This window comes from Pomacea canaliculata, linkage group LG3 (assembly GCF_003073045.1).
Source record: "Pomacea canaliculata isolate SZHN2017 linkage group LG3, ASM307304v1, whole genome shotgun sequence".
In the NCBI taxonomy this organism is placed as follows: domain Eukaryota; kingdom Metazoa; phylum Mollusca; class Gastropoda; order Architaenioglossa; family Ampullariidae; genus Pomacea; species Pomacea canaliculata.
Window position 1 is genome coordinate 40,681,537 of NC_037592.1, and position 20,081 is coordinate 40,701,617.

At 38.9% G+C, this 20,081-nt stretch overlaps 3 protein-coding genes and 1 long non-coding RNA gene across 5 annotated transcripts in view; 2 read left to right on the forward strand and 2 right to left on the reverse strand.

Moving 5' to 3' along the window:
- LOC112560803 (GTPase IMAP family member 7-like) overlaps window positions 1-20,081 on the forward strand; it is a 31,228-nt gene that overhangs the window by 4,935 nt on the left and 6,212 nt on the right. The window lies entirely within an intron of this gene.
- On the forward strand, window positions 1,431-12,843 carry LOC112560805 (immune-associated nucleotide-binding protein 1-like). 2 transcript variants are annotated; one of them, XM_025232866.1, is made up of 4 exons: window positions 1,431-1,508; window positions 5,857-6,129; window positions 10,462-10,622; window positions 11,018-12,843. In XM_025232866.1, the coding sequence occupies exons 1-4, from the start codon at window positions 1,496-1,498 to the stop codon at window positions 11,729-11,731; spliced, it is 1,161 nt and encodes a 386-aa protein (XP_025088651.1). In that variant the 5' UTR covers window positions 1,431-1,495; the 3' UTR covers window positions 11,732-12,843. The 2 variants fall into 2 exon arrangements, with proteins under 2 accessions (XP_025088651.1, XP_025088652.1); XM_025232867.1 differs by lacking the exon at window positions 5,857-6,129 and having other exon boundaries at window positions 1,481-1,508; window positions 11,018-12,704.
- LOC112560808 lies at window positions 3,650-5,356 on the reverse strand. The gene is made up of 2 exons (XR_003098600.1): window positions 4,953-5,356; window positions 3,650-3,760 (listed from the first exon to the last, which is right to left on the reverse strand). It is a non-coding gene; the product is annotated as an uncharacterized LOC112560808 (long non-coding RNA).
- LOC112560799 lies at window positions 12,843-20,045 on the reverse strand. The gene is made up of 6 exons (XM_025232858.1): window positions 19,927-20,045; window positions 18,179-18,489; window positions 17,586-17,619; window positions 16,940-17,344; window positions 16,369-16,532; window positions 12,843-15,338 (listed from the first exon to the last, which is right to left on the reverse strand). Exons 1-6 carry the CDS (start codon window positions 19,940-19,942, stop codon window positions 14,313-14,315), a joined length of 1,956 nt encoding a protein of 651 aa, XP_025088643.1. The 5' UTR covers window positions 19,943-20,045; the 3' UTR covers window positions 12,843-14,312.

Genomic DNA, 20,081 nt, shown 5'->3' on the forward strand with positions numbered 1-20,081 from the left:
AAAAATCAAGCTACGGAAGGTTCGACTTAAAGAAGTTTGTCGATCAAACTAACCATCAGTGAAAAATGAAAAGTAATTATCCAGATTTCTATGAGTGATTGCAAAACAAAGGAGAGAAGGGTTGGGGGCCAGTGGGTTCACTATAAACGTTTAATTTTAACTAAATGTTTTCTTATCATTTTTCTAAGGACACCCCGACACCCTGAGGAGACGGAGTCGCGCTTATCGCACACGTATTTCTATACAGACAGAATATGTGAGCGCAGGGAGGAGGACACGATCTTACACTCTCCGACTTATTTTCAAATGGTTTCAACATGCTGACCGCATTACCATTATTTGAATTGTATAAGTCTTTGGTTAGGCCAAGGACGTGTGTAGGTGCATTGCTGTCTGTGCCAAGACCAACGCTGAGCTCTTGTGAAGTAAACCGCTGTTACTCGGTGACCCATAACAAAGAATGTAAATAAACCGGAAGCTTTCTTGTCTCATGCCTCGTTTTAGTAGTTAACTGGAAAAAATCGTCTGCCAGCAGTCCAGGGATTTTAGTTCACGATTAGGCCGATTCGAGCTATGGAAGTTGAATACGCGTTGCTTTAATGGGAAACCAACCAACTGATGTTTACAATTTTATTTAGGGGCTATTTCGACTAAGGGAAGGTCGACTTACAGAAGTTCAACTGTACAATGACCCTAAACTTCTGGCTTTGGTTGAGTGCCAAAGGTGTTGCTTGCTGAGCAATGTAAGGGTCCCGCAATAAGAAGGGCGTATCAGCACACCACAAAGAACCTTTCAGCAGGTGTAAATAAGGTACAGCCAAAGTAACTCGATCATTTACAAGAAACATCACGCAGGGTTTTCTAAGGTAAAGAATATAACTGCGCAGTAGACTTAAAGCCACACTAGAACCTTGAAATATCGAATCCTCTAGAGATTTCGTTCCTTTCGTTTGAGAGATGATCCGGAAAATTTGACTTTTTGACTAACGGTTATCTAAAAGCAAAAGATTGCTTTGCATCTTAAAAACAGGGAGTGATGTTAAACGCAAATTAAGGAAATGTTCTCCCTTTACTCTAAGACAAAGACAAACAAGGAGAAGACTGTGCAAAGAGATATATAAAGTTACGCAAGTTTTATCCGAAAACTGTGTAAAGATAAATGAGGATTGTGTTTAGCCTCTAGCCACACCCCGATCGCATTATAAATGATCCCATTATTTTTATTAGGCAGCAAAGTGGGAGGAATCTGACGGAAGTTGACTTCTGGTTGGCAATGCCAACTTTAAAGACTAACATACGCGATCGTACGTAGTGGACTAAAACTTTGCAGCTCACATTATTATAAGCAATATCAAAAATTGTTGCCTAAAACTCCTCCGAAATAAGCTCCAGGTGATCTTTAAACATAACCCTGTGATCAAACATGAACATTTTGTCTTGTACCTGCAGGCACAGCGGCCATACATTGGCTTGAGGAGGTTTGTTTCTGTAAAACATGGAGAGCGAAGGTAAGAACTTTATACTTGGTTAATATTATCCTATAGTTATATACCTAACATTGTCGTCTTCTGTATATTTATACAGTATCTATTTATCATGGTCGTACAACTTCTTACTTAAGCTGTGTGTCAAAGGTGCTGCTTTATTAACAGTGTCAGAGTTGACAATAGAACGAGCCTTGTCGCAGAGCCTAAAACACACTTCAACACCTGTCTGAGCAAAGAAATCGTTTAGACTTAAATGTTCCACCTTCACTTTAAGAAAGGAAACCATGTAAAGATCCTTTCATGAGGCATCAGGGCTCCGGTGCATAGGCGGTCTTAACTCGAGTTAAGACCGCAGTTAAGCCAAGCACGCTGTCTTAACCTAAGACGCCTGCTAAGCGCGGTGCATGGGCGGTCTCAACTCGCTAAGCAAGCGGTCTTAGTCTTAAAATTTAAGACTGGTCCCCCCCAGGCTTAACTCCTTGCTTAGCCGCGACACGCTGCTTACGCATGACCGCACGACGGCTTTCATAGTGACAGTGGCGCTTGATCGTGTTGTTTACTGAGTTGCCCTGCGTATACCATTGACAGATACAGATTTTTCACTACTTCAGCGATCCATCAAATCCATTTGAAATGCATGACGTCGATTTGTTTCATCGTTTTCGATTCCGTCGAGCGAACATAACAGTGGAAAATGATTTCGACCATCATTTTCAACGAAAAGACTCTATTCCGCCTTTGCTGCAGGTAAGACCATAGTCACCACCACTATATAAATATATAATTAATAAGTGTAATTGACAGCATTACGTTAAAAATATTTAATAATGTTAGAATGACATCAAAATATAGCTACACAATAAAACAATGGCGTATAACTTAAGACGGTGTTGACGACAGTGGGTAATGTTTGTTGTTATTATTGATGCTCTCAGGTAAACATGAGACCACAAAACCAATATATTTTTGGAAAGGATAAAACTTGAACTTTGCAATAAAAGTAATGAAAATTTTCTACTTTCACTCTGGTGACAGCAATAATCCAAGAAAATTCACAGTTTGCTATACTTGGCTCATATGAGCAGAGGCACAATTCTGGCCCATCCACTGTGCTCCAAGTATTGTTTTAGAGTATTATTAACCTTAACATTATTTAAAAATTGATGTCATTGTATTTAAGTAAAACAACACAGAATAAAGTAGCAGAGCACCCAGAATCTCTTATATAGTTTGATTTAATACATGTTTATCAATTTGACAGGCAGTTCCTTGCAGTATGTCTCAAGTTGTAAGCATGTGGCTCAAGAGGTAAATAATCATAATAGGTTAATGTTCACATCGTCCTTTTTAACTAAAAATGGACAGTTTCGTTGAGATGTGAGTACTAAAATATATAAATCATTGAGGTCAATAATATTTCCTATGTCTTTTGCAGGTGATGGTGGCATTACAGTTTTATGCAACAAGGCATAATGCAAGTTGTAGTGGCTGACACTTTTGGCATTGACATGGGATGAATACGGGAGACAGTGGCTACCCGCTGACTGATTGGCTTAGTATCCCCTTTTTTAAAATGCAGACACTAGAGCCAAGGAAAAGTTCAACTGTGCCCACAGCTCAACAAGTGACACCATTGAGAGAACCAATGATGTCTCAAAAATTAGTTCCATTTTCTTCAGGAACAACTATGATAAAATACTGTCTTTGCTTTGTCAGGTTTAAAATGCACAAGTTTTGCTTGTGGCTGGTTAGTATGTGTCTTTACTCCATGTTATAATATATTGCACCCTTTTGTTTGCATCATGGTTTAGAAATACATAAACTCCTCCCCTTTAATATCCAGTGCTCCAGAATATATTGTGTGACATCAGATACATCCCTGCCAAAGCAGCAAAAATCATCAGGTGTTCCATTGTGCTGTCATAATTTCTAACTGAATGGTCACAACATTTATTATTCAATTTGACTTTGGCTGAATAGCAGCATCCACCTCAACCAGTTGGTCAACACTTTGAGCAGCCGCATTACCAATTCATTTTCCATCTGTTTTTCCATGTAGTTTTGTTACCTCAGCCTGCGCCAGATTTATTTTGATTTCCATCAATTGTGATTCTTTTTACATGATCAAGTTCACTGTCCAGGAGATACAAAGTTTTTCTTTCTTTAATCTTTGTTGTGGATTCTTTTGTATCATCAGGTATTTTGTTTTCTTCAGATGACTCAGTTGACAGATGGAATACTGGCTGCTTGTACATCACCTTGGTGTGTTTTATCTGACAGTCAAAAAGATTTTTTTCAGAAATGTGCAACTGTCTATGCATAAGCCACTTTGACAGCTTTGAATATTGCTCTCTGGCTCTCAGTGGTGTTGATGCCTGCATGAAAGAAATAGTTTTTTAGAAATTGATTCATGACAATTTGACAAGGAGCACTGAGTACTTATCATTGCATTAGCCATTAGGTTATGTAAAGGTATTGCTTGAATTACTCTTCTGTGTAAGGTTTCTATATAAAATAGATTATTATCTTGCTTGTTATTCTTTGTGATGCCAAGTAACTATAAAAAGCAGTAATGTTGATATTTACTACATGCTGCTGGTGGGATTGTGAAGGACATGTTTTTCTCTTTAGAGTTAATATTTAGCACTTTTCACTGGACCCAGGTATAGCTATTCAGAACTTGATAACATGCAACTGGTAAAGAATGTAGACACTGCACATCCATGTCACTCAGAAGCTGAGTGTCTACTGGAATCTAAACTGTAGAACACTGGTATTGTAACATGTATTAGACTTGTAGTTAAAACTGGTTAAATGTCCAAATTGACTGTGGATGTAAAGACAAACCTGCTGTGTACATCTTCCAAATTATGTCATAGTCTGTGTTTGGCACTTGAATTAAACAATTTATAATTTTAAGCCAGCTTTGGAAGTAAAGTATAAAACATTGGCGCTTTTCCTTAATATTTTATGTTTTGTTCAAACTTACCATCAGGAATATCTATGTGATATAAAGTACATTTTTAAAATTTCCCATTTTGAAAAACATTGTCTGAAATGTAAATTCCTTCTTGCTTGTTATGCAAGAAAATAATACATATGCATATACTTCTAACAAAAGCATTTCCATTATTGAATTAGAAGATGGAACTGGGGTGTTCTACATAAGTACATATATTGCACCTCCTACATATGTCAATATTATTTATTACTCTCCCCTATCATAAAAGACTTCTCGAGGAACCAGTGTAAATGATTCACCACCTGTCACAAAAACTAAATGAGAAATGTACCTAGTCATTTTAAATAAATGTATTTCGGATGGAAATATTTATTTTCTAAACCGGCTGTTGTGTGCTGACTATATCGGCTTTGCATTTGCATTCTCTCGGTATCTAGAGCTTTTTCTGCGGATGACACAGACGTGTAAAAAATAAGTCTACACAGGTAAACAAAATGACTAACCTTCGATGTTTATGCCGTCCATCAGTTGTCTGCAATCATCTAAAATATTTATCACTTTCTCTGTTTATCACTTGTACTGTTTCTGGTGGTTGCCCCCGCCCGTTGGTGGATGTTTTTGACGACTGCGAGATGAAATTGTGGAAGATTTTAAATTGCTTCATTTCTTTCTTATTTCATTTTTTCTTTTTCTGGTAAAGCCTCTTCTTCTCCTTGGTAACCTCCTCGATTAAGACTAATATTTCGCTGTCGCATATCCCTACTTCGTTTCAGCCATGGTGCGCAGACGAATTTCGCGGCTCGGCACCATCGCTGTAGCGCAGTTTTCATTGGTGGAATATACGGTTGGCAAGGCCGCTCCCGGACGAATTTATTTTTATCGCTGACCTCGACCGCCGCGCTGACCTGACCCGTTTCTCAGCTAAGCAAGGGGCTGAGATCGCTCATGCAACAGGCTTGAGACCGCGAACTTAGCCAAGACGAAAAGCGAGTTAAGCAAGGCATCTTAAGACGAAAAGTTAAGACCGCCTATGCACCGGAGCCCAGGACAACAATCGTATTATGAGACTGACCTTAAGACTATCCGCGAGCCCCGCGTACAGGTGTAGGCTGACATGTCGTCTGTCCTGTCTGTTCATGTTAAGAAAGATAAAGTTTGCTTGACTTTATCTACTAACAACGGTCACAGTTGCTTGGTTCTCACGATGCTTTCCGAGAAAAATATTACATACTGCTGTATTGAGACTACAGTTTGTAATTTGTCGCTACTGTGTTAACTCCAAACATAGACTTTTAAACATCTTCGAAAATAACTTAAAGAACAACCTTTTTTTCTGAAAATACAATGATTTTCTTACTTGTCTTTTGTGTGTGTGTGTGTGTGTGTACACATTATATATCTGAGCAGATATGGACCAATGGGCAGAGAGAGAAAAACTGACTCCGGAGACTCTAAGAGTACTGAAGGGGGAGGGCTTTGACTCCTTGGAAAAACTGAGTCAACTGACTTCAGCAGACATCGACACTTTGTTTATAAACACAAATCTTCTGACAAAGCAGCAATGCCTGTGCTTAAAGAAAGCTGTGGAGAGGATGAACACTGAAAGTTCACAAGGACAGGCTGACTCTGGACATGTCGTCAGCTCTGCAGGTCAGCAAAGTCGGTCCGGGGAATTAGAAGGTAGGATAAATACATTTCTAAATGGGTTTGTCCCTCTTTCCATATGCACATTCACAAACTAATAAAAATAATACAAATGTCATAGTTTGTAAAACAACTCAGTGTTGTTCCAAACTATATTGCTGTTCTCATACAATTAAAAAATACATTTGATGTTTCTTTGTTATAATAACAAATGGTGGAAAGGTCTTGTCAATTTGATGTTGTCGATGGTGAATGAGACCCTCACTTTTCTTGGGGCCAGTCTTTTCTGTGAGGGTGGTTTCCCTCCTAACCTTTACTGCCGTAATTTTTCAAATCTGATTAAAAGTGAAATACCCACTCCACAGGTGGGTTAGTTAGGGTACAGAACCGGCAAATGTTTGGCTACGGGTGTGGCCTTGCTTTTGCCACAGCCACCCGCTTCCTTCACCTCCAATACTCAACCACAAAGCTCCAGGAATCATCTTACAAGCTGCTAGATACACTAGAGCTGGAATATTCTAGCTCGTACTCAGTCAACTGTCAGCGTGGAGTCCTTGGCTCCGGTGCATAGGCGGTCTTAACTTTTCGTCTTATAGATGCCTTGCTTGTAACTCGTTTTCGTCTTGGCTAAGTTCGCGGTCTCAAGCCTGTTGCATGAGCGATCTCAGCCCTTGCTTAGCTGAGAAACGGTCAGTCAGCGCGGCGTCGAGGTCAGCGATATAAATAAATTTGTCCGGGAGCGGCCTTGCCAACCGTATATTCCACCAATGAAAACTGCGCTACAGCGATGGTGCTGAGCCGCGAAATTCGTCTGCGCACCATGGCTGAAACGAAGTAGAGTGTGCGACAGCGAAAAATTAGTCTTAATCGAGGAGGTTACCAGGGAGAAGAAGAGGCTTAACCAGAAAAAAAGAAAAAGATGAATAAGAAAGAAATGAGCGGATTTAAGATCTTCCATAATTTCATTTCTCAGTCGTCAAAAACATCCACCCACGGACAGGGGGGCCACCAGAAACACCCGTGATAAATGGAGAAAGTGATAATATTTTGGTAGATGATTTCAGAGAACTGATGGAGGCACAAACATCGAAGGTTAGTCATTTTGTTTACCTGTGTAGATTTTTTTTTACGTCTGTGTCATCCGCAGAAAAAGCTCTAATACCGAGAGAATGCAAATGCAAAGCCTATAGTCACACACAACAGCCAGTTTGAAAATAAATATTTCCATCCGAAATACATTTATTTAAAATAACTAGATACATTTCTGATTTAGTTTTTGTTACAGGTGGTGAATCATTTACGCTGGTTCCTCCAGAAGTCTTTCATGATAGGGAGAGTAATAAAATAATAATATTGACATATATAGAGGTGCAATATAGAACACTCCAGTTCAATCTTCTAATTCAACAATGGAAATGCTTTTGTTAGAAGTATATGCAGATTATCATTTCATGCAAACAAACAACAATGAATTGAACATTTCAGATGATGATGTTTTTCAAATGGGAATTTAAAAATGTACTTTATAGCACAGATATTCCTGATGTATTTTTGAACAAAACAATGAAATATTAAGGAAAAGCCACCAAGGTTTTTGTCCTTAGAGAGGGCAGCTACACATATAATTTTTCCACAGCTGGCTTAAAATTATAAATTGTTTAATTCAAGTGCAACACAGACTATGACATAATTTGGGAGATGTACACAGCAGGTTTGTCTTTACATCCACAGTCAGTTTGGACATTTAACAAGTTTTAACTACAAGTCTAATACATGTTACAGTACCATGTTCTACAGTTTAGATTCCAGTAGACACTCAGCTTCTGAATGACACAGATTTGCAGTGTCTACATTCTTAAAACAGTTGCAAATAAGACTGTTATGAAGTTCTGAAATGGCTACACCTGAGTCCAGTGAAAAGTGCTAAATATTAACTCTAAAGAGAGAAACATGTCCTTCACAATCCTACTAGCAGCATGTAGTAAATATCAACATAACTGCTTTTACTAGTTACTTGGCATCACAAAGAATAACAAGCAACACAATAATCTATTTATATAGAAACCTTACACAGAAGAGTAATTCAAGCAATACCTTTACATATTCTAATGCAATGGTAATACTCAGTGCTCCCAAGTAGAAGTGTCATGAATCAATTGTTCTAAAAACATTTTCTTTCGTGCAGCATCAAGACCACACAGAGTTCCACACAGCAATATTCAAAGCCATCAAAGCGGCTTAGACCTAGACAGCTGCACATTTTCTGAAAAAAATCTTTTTGACTGTCAGATAAAACACACCAGGTGATGTACCAAGCAGCCAGAATTCCATCCGTCAACTGGGTCACCCGAAGAAAGCAAAATACCTGATGATACAAAAGAATGCACAACAAAGATAAGAGAACAAAAACTTTGTAGCTCTGGACAGTGAACTTGAATCTTGTTTAAAAAGAATTGCAATTCATGGAAATCAAAATAAATCTGGCACAGGCTGAGGTAACAAATACTAGACAGAAAAACAGATGGAAAATGAATTGGTAATGCCAGCTGCTGAAAGTGTTCACCAACTGATTGTGGTGGATGTTGCTATTCAGCCAAAGTCAAATTGAATAATAATGTGACTATTCAGTTAGAAATTATGACAGCACAATGGAACACATGATGATTTTTGCTGCTTTGGCAGGGATGTATCTGAAGTCACACAATATATTCTGAAGCATATGATATTAAAGGGGAGGAGTTCTTTTCCTTGTCTGCATTTAAAAAAAAGGAAACTAAGCCAGTCCCTCAGCGGGTAGCCACTGTCTCCCGTATTCATCCCATGTCAATGCCGTCAGCCACTACAACTTGCATTGTGCTTGTAGCGTAAAATTGTAATGCCACCATCACCTGCAAAAGACATAGGAAATATTATTGACCTCAATGAATTTATATATTTTAGTATTCACATCTAAACAAAACTGTCCATTTTTAGTTAAAAAGGACGATGTGAACATTAACCTATTATGATTATCTATCTCTTGAGCCACATGTTTACAACTTGAGACATACTGCAATGAACTGCCTGTCAAATTGATAAACATGTATTAAATCAAACTATATAAGAGATTCTGGGTGCTCTGCTACTTTATTCTGTGTTGTTTTACTTAAATACAATGCCATCAATTTTTTAATAATGTTTACATACTCTAAAACAACACTTGGAGCACAGTGGATGGGCCAGAATTGTGCGTCTGCTCATATGACCCAAGTATAGCAAACTGAATTTTTTTGGATTATTGCTGTCACCAGAGTGAAAGTAGAAGATTTTCATTACTTTTATTGCAAAATTCAAGTTTTTTCCTTTCCAAATATATATAAGTTTTGTGGTCTCGTGTTTACCTGAGAGCAGCAATAATAACAACAAACACCCACTGTCGTCAACACCGTCTTAAGTTATACGCCATTGTTTTGTTATGTGATTATATTTTGAAGTCATGCTAACATTATTAAATATTTTTAACGTAATGCTGTCAATTACACTTATTAATTATATATTTATATAGTGGTGGTGACTATAGTCTTACCTGCAACAAAGGCGGAGTAGAGCCTTTTCGTTGAAAATGATGGTCGAAATCATTTTCCACTGTTATGTTCGCTCGACGAAAGCGAAAACAATGAAACAAATCGACGTCATACATATCAAATGGATTTGATGGATCGCTGAAGTAGTGAAAAATCTGTATTTATCAATGGTATACGCAGGGCAACTCAGTAAACAACACGATCAAGCGCCACTGTTACTACGAAAGCCGCCGTGCGGTCATGCGTAAGCAGCGTGTCGCGGTTAAGCAAGGAGTTAAGCCTGGGGGAGACCAGTCTCAAATTTTAAGACTAAGACCGCTTGCTTAGCGAGTTGAGATCGCCCATGCACCGCGCTTAGCAGGCGTCTTAGGTTAAGACAGCGTGCTTGGCTTAACTGCGGTCTTAACTCGAGTTAAGACCGCCTATGCACCGGAGCCCTTGGTAAAGGGACAAGACATTTTAACACGTGGCCATAACTTGTACCAAGAGTCATGTCTGCAGTGACAATGAATCCCACATTTCGGACGAATGGCATAAAGGTGGTGTTAGTTTAGCCCTAATACGGGCTTCTATAGTTCTAGTAGCAGAATGAAACAGGTAAAGTGAGACTGAATGCAAGATGCAAGAATAGAAGCATGGTAGAGAAGGATAGAAAACTTCATTAGACTTAAGGAAAAACCAAGTATTTTGTTGTTTTGAGATTGAAAATAGTTGCTACTGATACTAGTTCCGTTACTTTTCAAACAAACCTCCTATTCATTAAAGTACTATAACCAATAAAATTGTATCCACTATATTTTTTCAGCAATTATCCGATTCGTCTTGGTGGGTAATGGCGGCACAGGAAAAAGTACAACAGGGAACACCATCCTGGGTGCTAAGAAGTTCGTCGTGTCGAGAGGGCTCAGCATGGAAACATCCAAGTGTGAAATGCATCGTGGAACTGTTTTGGGAGAAACTGTCGAGGTACCAACAAAAGCTCATGCAAGCGCACACACATTGGTTGTATAGATAGTTGTTCTCAAACACAAAAACAAAGACAGTTGTGGTGTATGTCTCCACATTCTTACCCATGACCAATCAGATACTTGCAAACTGATAAAGTGATTTACATACGCACTCGAGGAGCGCACTAACAAAAACTGTAAACATCTACAGGCCGCTGTAAGTGCTGATAATATTACAAAGAAAGCACTAAGATTAGTAACCTGACAAAAGTGAAGAAGGCATTCAGAACGGGGGAAAATAAAAAGCGAAAAACAAATTATATTTTTTGAAAGGACTAAAAGAAAATGTTAAAAATTTCTAACTCATCTTATATTTATGATTTCTGTTCATTTATCTATTTTCTTTTGTAACAGGTTGTAGACACACCAGACCTGTCTAGCACCAGCGAGAAACAAATTGGTGAAGCTTTAGCTCAGGCAGCTGCCTGTATGCCATCAGGTCCTCATGCTTTCCTGTTCTTGCTGAGCCTCAGCAGACGATTCACTAAAGGAGAAGTAGCAGCTTACCAGCGACTAATAGCTTTATTTGATGAGTTTGTAACCAAGTACATGATCGTTGTATTTACCGGAGGAGATGACCTGGGTCCTGAATGTACTATCAATGACATTCTCGTCAAAGCACCTCCAGATCTTCGAAGCATTTTAGAAACTTGCGATAACAGATATGTTGTCTTTAACAACGAGTCTGAAGACAGGGGACAGGTTAGGTGTCTTCTGGATGTTGCTCGTGACTTGATGCAACACAATGGCAATCAATGCTATAGTTGGCCGAGGTATTTCTCTTTTCATGACAAAACGCAGGAAGAAATCAGTAAGAGAATAGCTATAGTGACAAACCTGGAAAGCAAAAGTATGAAGCATTTCAAACAGCTACAAGATGAGATCAAAATACTGGAAGAAAAGGAACGATCGGTGTCTGAAAAGCGAGAAGAAGAACGTGAAAATAAGGTAAAGGGATTTCAGTTCTGTTTACAAGGGACATTTCAAAAGCGAAAACAAAAAGATGAAAAGCTCAAACTATCTGATTTATCTTTAGGACTGAGTTCTATGTTCAAGTTATATGACTGAGTTCAAATGACATGCGAGCTACGAGAGACTAGAAACACCAATACTAAAGTACGACTGTCCAGTCCAGATGGACAGGTTATTGTGTGTTAGTTTTTACTGCTGTCTTAATAGTGGATTGTCGTAAATGTTGTAATATGTTCTAACTATTTTAAATTTGAATTGGTAAATAGAAAGGCATCAAGTTTTCCATAATAAGACTGCAACCAGGACCATGAAGTGTTATGTTACACTTCAAGTTTAGTTTATTCCTTGCTGCTCCCTTGAGGTACACAGGGCCGAGTGATGTTACAGTAGTGTTATAATTTAGAAGAGATCATTTGCAAGACCTTTTACTTTTTTTTTATTTACATAAACACATTAACTCTTGATACAATTTTATGACTATAGTTATTGTGAGCTTCTTTTACAACTCTAAAAATGTTTACTACCACTTTAAATTTTTTTTAATGTCATAAAACCAAAAGGTAGCATTGAAGGTTGTGGCACGCGATAATCTGTCTCACACAACCTTGCCTCCACTCAGGAAAAGGTTCTCTGTAACTGGTAATTTTTACTCGGGCAGCATTGGAAGACATCATGGAGTAGTTTAATTTGTAGCTAAAAGTATTATGTAGACTTTTTAAGTAAAATTAGCACCTACCTTAATCTGTGATATTTCTACTTTTATACTCATGAATAATCTCTCTCTCTCTCTCACACACACACAGGAAACCAGTCATCTCTGTAGACAGGTGCCACATTCAGTAAGAAGTATGACATAGCCACGACAGCGTGTTGTCACTGTTGTGATGACAATCATTTAGCCACTGAGATAAAAACCACTTGTAAGGATTGCTACCTAAGTAGTTCTTATAAAACAATTTGTTTATTGGAGCATAGACTATTTCCACTATTCTTTTGAATACTAATCCTTTTACTTTTCAGTTGTAAAATAACTACAGACTTTTCTGTTATAGTATGTTATCACCGTTTATATACATATACATATACTTTTACTATACTGTATATAGAATACCCGTTTACATAGGTGGCTAATGTACAGCCTCGGTTCTGACTATAAGGCCAACTTGGCAGATTTGGTTTTTTCTTTGGTAATGGACATTGTTTTGGCTTTTTTTTTTTTTTTGTTTGTTTGTTTGTTTTGTTTTTTTTTTTTTTTTTTTTGGTTTTTTTTTGCATACGTATATGCTATACACTTTCCCATATTTAAATTGTATGATGACCAAGCAGAATCAAGCTCATTATATTAAAGTCATAAGATATTAGAAAGTGTTTTAATACTGTATTGGATTCTACATAACGAATGTGAGATAGAAGAGAGTTTCATTACTTAGTACAAAACTCCTTCTTACCTGGTCGGAGCCACTGACAATCTCTTGTTTCTATTTTTATGTCCGTGAACATCCATGCAGCAGTTATGAAAGGTCACACGTATAAAAATATATTGAATGTTATATTTATTAGTCTCTACAACCACTTCAAATTCAATATTTTCCATTTCCTCACAAACATCCAAGGATGAAGAAAGTACACAAATATAAATCTTAAGTTATGCATCTAAGCTACTTCTACAGAAATTGTATAACTTAGTAGAGTAAGTATGCAGATATATAATAACTACACATTCATATAGTTCACAATCCGTGTTGTAAGATTTAAGTGAAAAGCAAACTTGTGTCGCAAAGCCTAATAAGTACAAGGTATTAAACGCCTTTAAAAACATCACAAACAGGCGCACAAACAACAATACATGTTGACTGAAGCAAAGTGATTATTAAGACACAAAGTCCAATGGCCTGATGGCCGTGCAGGCAGTGAATGTAAGTAGTTGATGGTGTGTCGGGCACGGCGCCTGCAATGAGAGGCTTTACCTTCTCAACCACCCGCTTTTAACTTTCCAGATATAACCAGATATCATTAGATATAATCAGATATAATCAGGTATATACAGATACCTGTTCTTGACAATCAGCTGATGGTAGGCAGAATGATATGTCAAGTCACTGGCCAGAGCAGGCTTCGATCCTTTCACCTTCAGTTCAGCAGTTGAGCGCAAATAAACTAAAAGCTAAGAAAGCTCTCATATGTACATATATAAACATTTAAATCCTCTTAATTTGTCATCTCTGCAACTTACTTTTCTATTTTACACAATGTTCTTGCGCTTTTGTAACTTCTATCGCAAATTTTCATAAATCGCCGATCTTCTCAGCATCAATGACACAGATATGTTTTTTTTTTACAAAATTTCTACGATCTCACCACCATCTCACAGGTCACGTATCAAAACACTCAGATGGAAACTTCAAAGCAAACGAAAGAGAATATGGTAAATATGATAAAGAGTATTACAATGATGTACAAGGATGTAAGTTTCTGGACTTGTTTAATTGTATATTGAAATCTAACCTTTTAAGCATTTTTAGCTGTTTCTGTCCCACCATTGTGACCATTTGCGTTGCAAGCATCTGAAGATTACATTTGAAAATCAACAAATGATTAATTTTAAAATAATCTTGTAACGAAACAAACAGAGATCAAGGAAATCTTTAAAAAAAGGAAAGGTAGAAACATAAAAAATTCAACGTCGAAAAAATGGAATAAAGGTGGCGGCAGCATCAATCACTGTGTTTACCACAGTATTAGCAAAAGATTTGAATTTATCCAGGAAAGTTGTTTCCTTCTTGTTGGCGATTCCGTCCTTCAATCTTCGCATCTCTTCTTCGTGGAGTCGCATCCTTTCTTTGTGCTGTTCTTTGTGCTGTTTCCTTTGCTCTTCAATCATCTTCTTCATCTCCATTCGCATTTCATTCTCTTTCTTTCGGAGTCTCTTTTGCTCCCGTTTTCTCTCTTCTTTCGTCTTTTTGATCTGTTTTCGCTTGTCTTCTTCAAGTTTCCTCAGGAATGCTTCTGTCTCCTGCCGTCTCTTCTCCTCACTCATCTGTTGTTGCTCCAGCTGCTGTTTCAGACTCTCAAACTGCGCCCTCCTCATCTCCTCCTCTTCCTTCATCTCCTGCTTTCGGGCTTCTTCTCTCTTCTTAAGGTCTTCCTTCTCTCTCGCCACAGCCTCTTTCGCCTGTTCTGTTTTGATCTCAAGCTCCTGGACAAACCGCTTCTTCTTGAGGTCCTGCTTCTCCACTTCCTCCACTCTTCGAGCCACTTCCTCCTCCATTCCTTCGCCAACCTGCATGTACTTGGGACAGCTATAAGGTGCACCGCCGTTTTCAGCAACCATTTCTCGAACTTTCTGTAGGAACACGTCTACCTGAGGCTGCTTGTTGAAGACAACGTACCTGTTCTTGAAGGCCTTAAGAAGATTTCTGAAGTTTTCCGGTGCCTTCGCGATCTTCTCCTCGATGGACGCACCTGAGCGCTTGAGGTCATCTCCTCCAGTGAAGACCACCATGGTGTAGTTCTGTAACTGGTGGTCGAAGAGTGCAATCAGCCGGTTGTATACACGCTCGTCTTCCATCGTAATCCGTCCGATATTGATGACGTACAGGAAAGCGTGAGGACCCGGATGCATGCAGGCCACAGCCTGGACAATGGCGGTGGAGATCACCTCGTGGGTGTTGCGGGTGTCGAACACACCTGGCGAGTCCATGATCTGTCATGAATAATAAAGAGACCTTACATTTAATTTAAGGCTCATTTCAATCTGAGTAATCATCATGGGTCGTGTGCGTGTGTGTGTTTTAGAGAGAGAGACACACACACACATCTTTATCTTTATTCATAAAAGAAAGAAAATAAGCCAAGTTGTGCATTTTAATTAATTTCTAGCTCTTGATCTAAGGAAAGGAAACTGGAACACTAGGTAACTATAAAAACATATGCATTAGAGAAAGAAAATTAAAATATATATATATAAAGATTGGGATTGTTGTCCAATTTGACCGGGATGTTTGACAGGCAAATAAGTAACATATTATTCACGTACATCTTTCATTGTTAGTAATGGGCGTTACATTGGATAAAAGGTCTCTGCAACGAATCAAAGGTGTTGAAACAAGTTTTAGAAGTCCTCATCTGAAGTGGTATAGACAAGAGTCCAATTGTTGGAGGTGTGAGAGAAGTCTGCTCCATACGATGCTACCTGAATATTTCAGGCTCGTCTTAAGTAAGTCTATTTTTGGTATGGGAGTATTCAGTTTGAGGCGACATCTTATTATTTTGGTATAAAATAGTATAGAATGTCTAGGGAACATTTTATAGATGAGGAGGACTCCTAGAGACGACATATCATGAGGATGTAGTTTTGACAAAGTGGTACTGATTTGATATTTGTCCTTTTGACCGCCTTTATAGCCTCATAGAAGCACCACTAGTCCCACAGAGTGGAGGGGGATGTGTTGGGACCAAGATAGTCACAATCGTCACAAGACATTGTTTTTAATAGTCACACCTAGATGTTTATGACTCTTGATTTTTGAAAATAAGGGAGTAAAGTTTTGCCTCTTAAGCCTTGTAATTAGTATCACAACTTCTGTTTTTTGAGGGTTGAGTGCTATATGATTTATTTCAGATAGAGAGAGCACTAGTAAGACAGAGCAGCAGTGCATGTGTGCTGTGTGATATATCAATGATCCTTTGAGGTAATTACTAACAGTCTGAGTGGTCATTCCCTGTCTAATTACCTCAATCATCACTCCATTGCGAGTGCTGCGCTTGAGCTGACAGTCTCCGGTGACGGTGTCGAACCTGATGCTGGAGGTGAAATGGTTGTCCCCGAGGATGGTGTTGCCCGTGGTACTTTTACCTGCTCCAGTTTTGCCCACCAGCAGGAAGCGAAAAGTCTCACCTGCACATACAGGTAGTGCACCTACACACTGTATGTGATGTTTGTCATTTCAACACAGAATTACACGCAAAAAGTGAATATTATTTGTGTGGAATGTTGTCAACAGATTATTTGTCGCATTATTCAAACTATATCCATGGTCTTTTGCACTAGCTAGAATGTTTGCAAGTCGAAGCAGATATGTTTAACCTAACAAACCGATTCTGTAAAATCTTTTTAACCTAAGACGCAGACCAATGCTTGAAATCTGTATATTTTCTCTTAATAGCTTATGTTTAATGTGTAATTTATATATGAGGAAAGCATTCGACCGTCTGCATCAGGTCGGTTAGCTCATTGGCATTGTTCAATGAAAAAGTCTTTTCATAAAATATTTGCAAAACAACTGAAGTACTGATTGGCCTCACCTCCAAACCCTTGTTTGTCCCATGGCGATGCGGTGTAAAACTGTTGTCTGTAGTCTGCTTGAGGTGCCGAAGTCTTCACCCCAGCCTGTGGTTCAGGGTACGGGTACCTGTCACTACCTGCATGTAGTTCTTTCTGTGGTCTCATGTAGGTATGGGCAGGCGCTGATGCCCCTTGGTACTGTTCTCGCTGCACAGCTTGGTAACCATGGTAACCTTGCGTCACGTGTTGTTCACTGGGGAACTGTGGTTGAGGATGCCAGTCATCGACTGTCTGGGATGGCCTCTCTGCTGCCATCTCTGCTAGTCTCCATGGAAATGACTCTCTTTGTTGTCTTTGTGGACTGACAGTGGGTACATTTCCCTCCAGGACTCCGTCATTTCCTGTCTGCCGGCCGGGACCAGCATCTGAATCATTACAAATGTTTCACTAAACTTACAGTGAAATTAATTTTTAAATTATAGTAATGAACTAAAGCAGCTGTCTCAAACTACATTGACCAAGTTAATTCTAAACTTCAGAAATGTTATGTACTTCTTAAAACAATGTGTCTGCACATAACAGTGTTAGGTACAGAGAGTGTCTGTAAAGAGTTGCTCTGCTTTAAATTATCATTATCAAGTTACTACCCTTTGCTCTCCACCATACCTCGCGTGGTAAACACCTGGAATTCTGCAGGACGCCAACCAACCAGATTTCGTCGCCGCCGGACGTTTTGGAGTCGGACGTTTTGCCGACCGTCTATTCGCCGCATTATGTCAGAGAGAGAGAGAGAGCTTACTTACTTCACAAAGAATGAAAGTAACTACTAGATTACACAATAATTCTTTATTTCAAACAAATTTTACACACAGACTTCACAGACAGTTCACTTTGATTGTCACAGATTATGCGCAACAGCTTTAAGAAAAAACATTGATACAATGGCGAGAGAAATGTGTGAGCTAACGGTTCACATGAGGAGGGATAGTGAGAGAGAGTTCACTGATACATTGATACAATGGCGAGAGAAATGTGTGAGCTAAGGGGCGTCACACACTTGACTTCGGCTAAAGGTCCGTGTGAAATGCCGAAATGAAGTGCCCCGCGCCGAAACGTCCGTCGGCGAAACGTCCGTGTACCGTCAGGTACATAGTCTGTAAAGGGTTGTTCTACTTTAAGTTATCATTATCAAGTTACTGTTGTCTCCCCTCAACCATACCTCGCGTAAACACCTGAAATTTTACCTTTTGTGCAGGACAGCAACCAACCAGATTTTCTTGTTCACGTCTGTCAGTTGCTTGAAGTGCAAGTGCAGGTGCAGGTACAGGTGCAGGGGCAGGTGAGGGGGCAGGAGCTGTGGCAGCAGTCTCCCCTGTCAGTTTTTTCACAGCATCTTTCAGTGCCAGACATTGGTCCAGTGGCAACAGCCGGGGTCCCTGGAAGGCTTTGTCAATCTCCTCCGGTGTCAGACGACTCAACATCCGCATGGAAGTGAAGCCCTCGTCCTTGAGGAACCTGAGGGTCTGTGGCGTGACGTCAGAGCTCTCCGCCCACGCCTCCAGAACCTTGTCTGTCAGACACATCACGTGATTATCAGGGGAAACTTGTCTTTCGTTAGTGTAACTTTTTGTAAGTACAATTGTGATAGAAAGAAGTTTAACATAATAGGAAACGAGAAAAATAAAATAATACACCAAAATGAAAAACAAGATGTAACAGGATTTAAACCCCTGAGTACTGTGTACAGGAGTGCAATACAAATCTTCAGCCTGATTTCTCATCCTCATTACAGCTCCCATCAATACTTCTTCTAGTGTTGAGTATTGTAAATAAATAAATGATAATAAATATTTCCGTTGTTTGACTGGACTCTCTAAGTTATGTGTAATCACCAAACAGATTTAATAAGCAAACTGCACGTGCACACAATGTCTGGTCTGTCACACCTACAGGTAATGATAATAACATGGACTGTGGACTCCTTAAACATCCTGACATCAGATGTTTCATGTCAGTGGTGTTATAGGCGGGCATTTCCCTTGACAGAATATTCTACATGACTAACATGAGCCACTCACAATTGCATCGTCTGAGGTTTTTTTAAACGGCTTTTTCTTCAAATAACGTATACGATGAAACAGGTCATGTCATGTCTAATCACCTCATACATCGACGTGTGGAAACGTATTCATATCGATATATGTTTAAAGATTAGTGTTTAATATTTCATAAATAAAGTAAAAAAGTTACTAGAAATTGAAACACAATGAACTCAGAAATTGCATATTTATTGGTTAGAGATAGGTTGTACGGTATTTGTAATGGAGCATTCAAACAAGACATACTGTGATTTAATTTTTGTGAAACCTGGTTATAAGATTATCGATGAATTCTTCGTGCTCCTTACGCATTTTAACACGGCGAAGGTATTCACACACACACACAAACACGAAAGCACGCAGCACGCGTGCCCACGTGTGCATATAAATATATCGATTATATGTCTGAATGTAAAATAAAATGCGCTTTACAAGTAAAGCTGTATTATTAGAAGTGGTAATCAGAAAATAATAAATATTTTAGTAATAAATTTAGTAACAAAATATTTCGTTAGTAAATTTCATTTTGATTTTCGCCTCCTCAGTATTTGATAATTTAATGTTTTCTGAAAACGTAGAAGATGATATGATGTCAGCGATCTAAGTCCTTCTGCCAACTGTGGTGGTTGTTGGCAGACTTCCATTATCTACGTCACACGACCCAACAGTTTCCACAATCGTCTGTGGTTTCACCGTCATCATTGTGTGGCAGGTGGGTCAACTGTCGTCCAGATAACGACAACGATATCTTTAGTCCCGTATCATCAGCCAAATGTTTGAACATAGACACTTGTATCTACACTGACAGTCTCGCTTGTTACTGACGATTTATCATTGTAGAAAAAAGTCACAAATAAATAAACAACTCCTATACAACTTATTCTGAGGCTACAGTACAACTGACTTACCGTCCTTGTCTTGCATGACTTCGACCAAGCAGCGACTTGCCAACAGTCTGTGATGTCTTCGTCTTGGTGATCAGGTCATCTGCCACACTACTAGGAGTAGTCTGCTGTAACGGAAGCATTCTACTCATGGTGTACAAAACTCTTTCTCCGGAAAC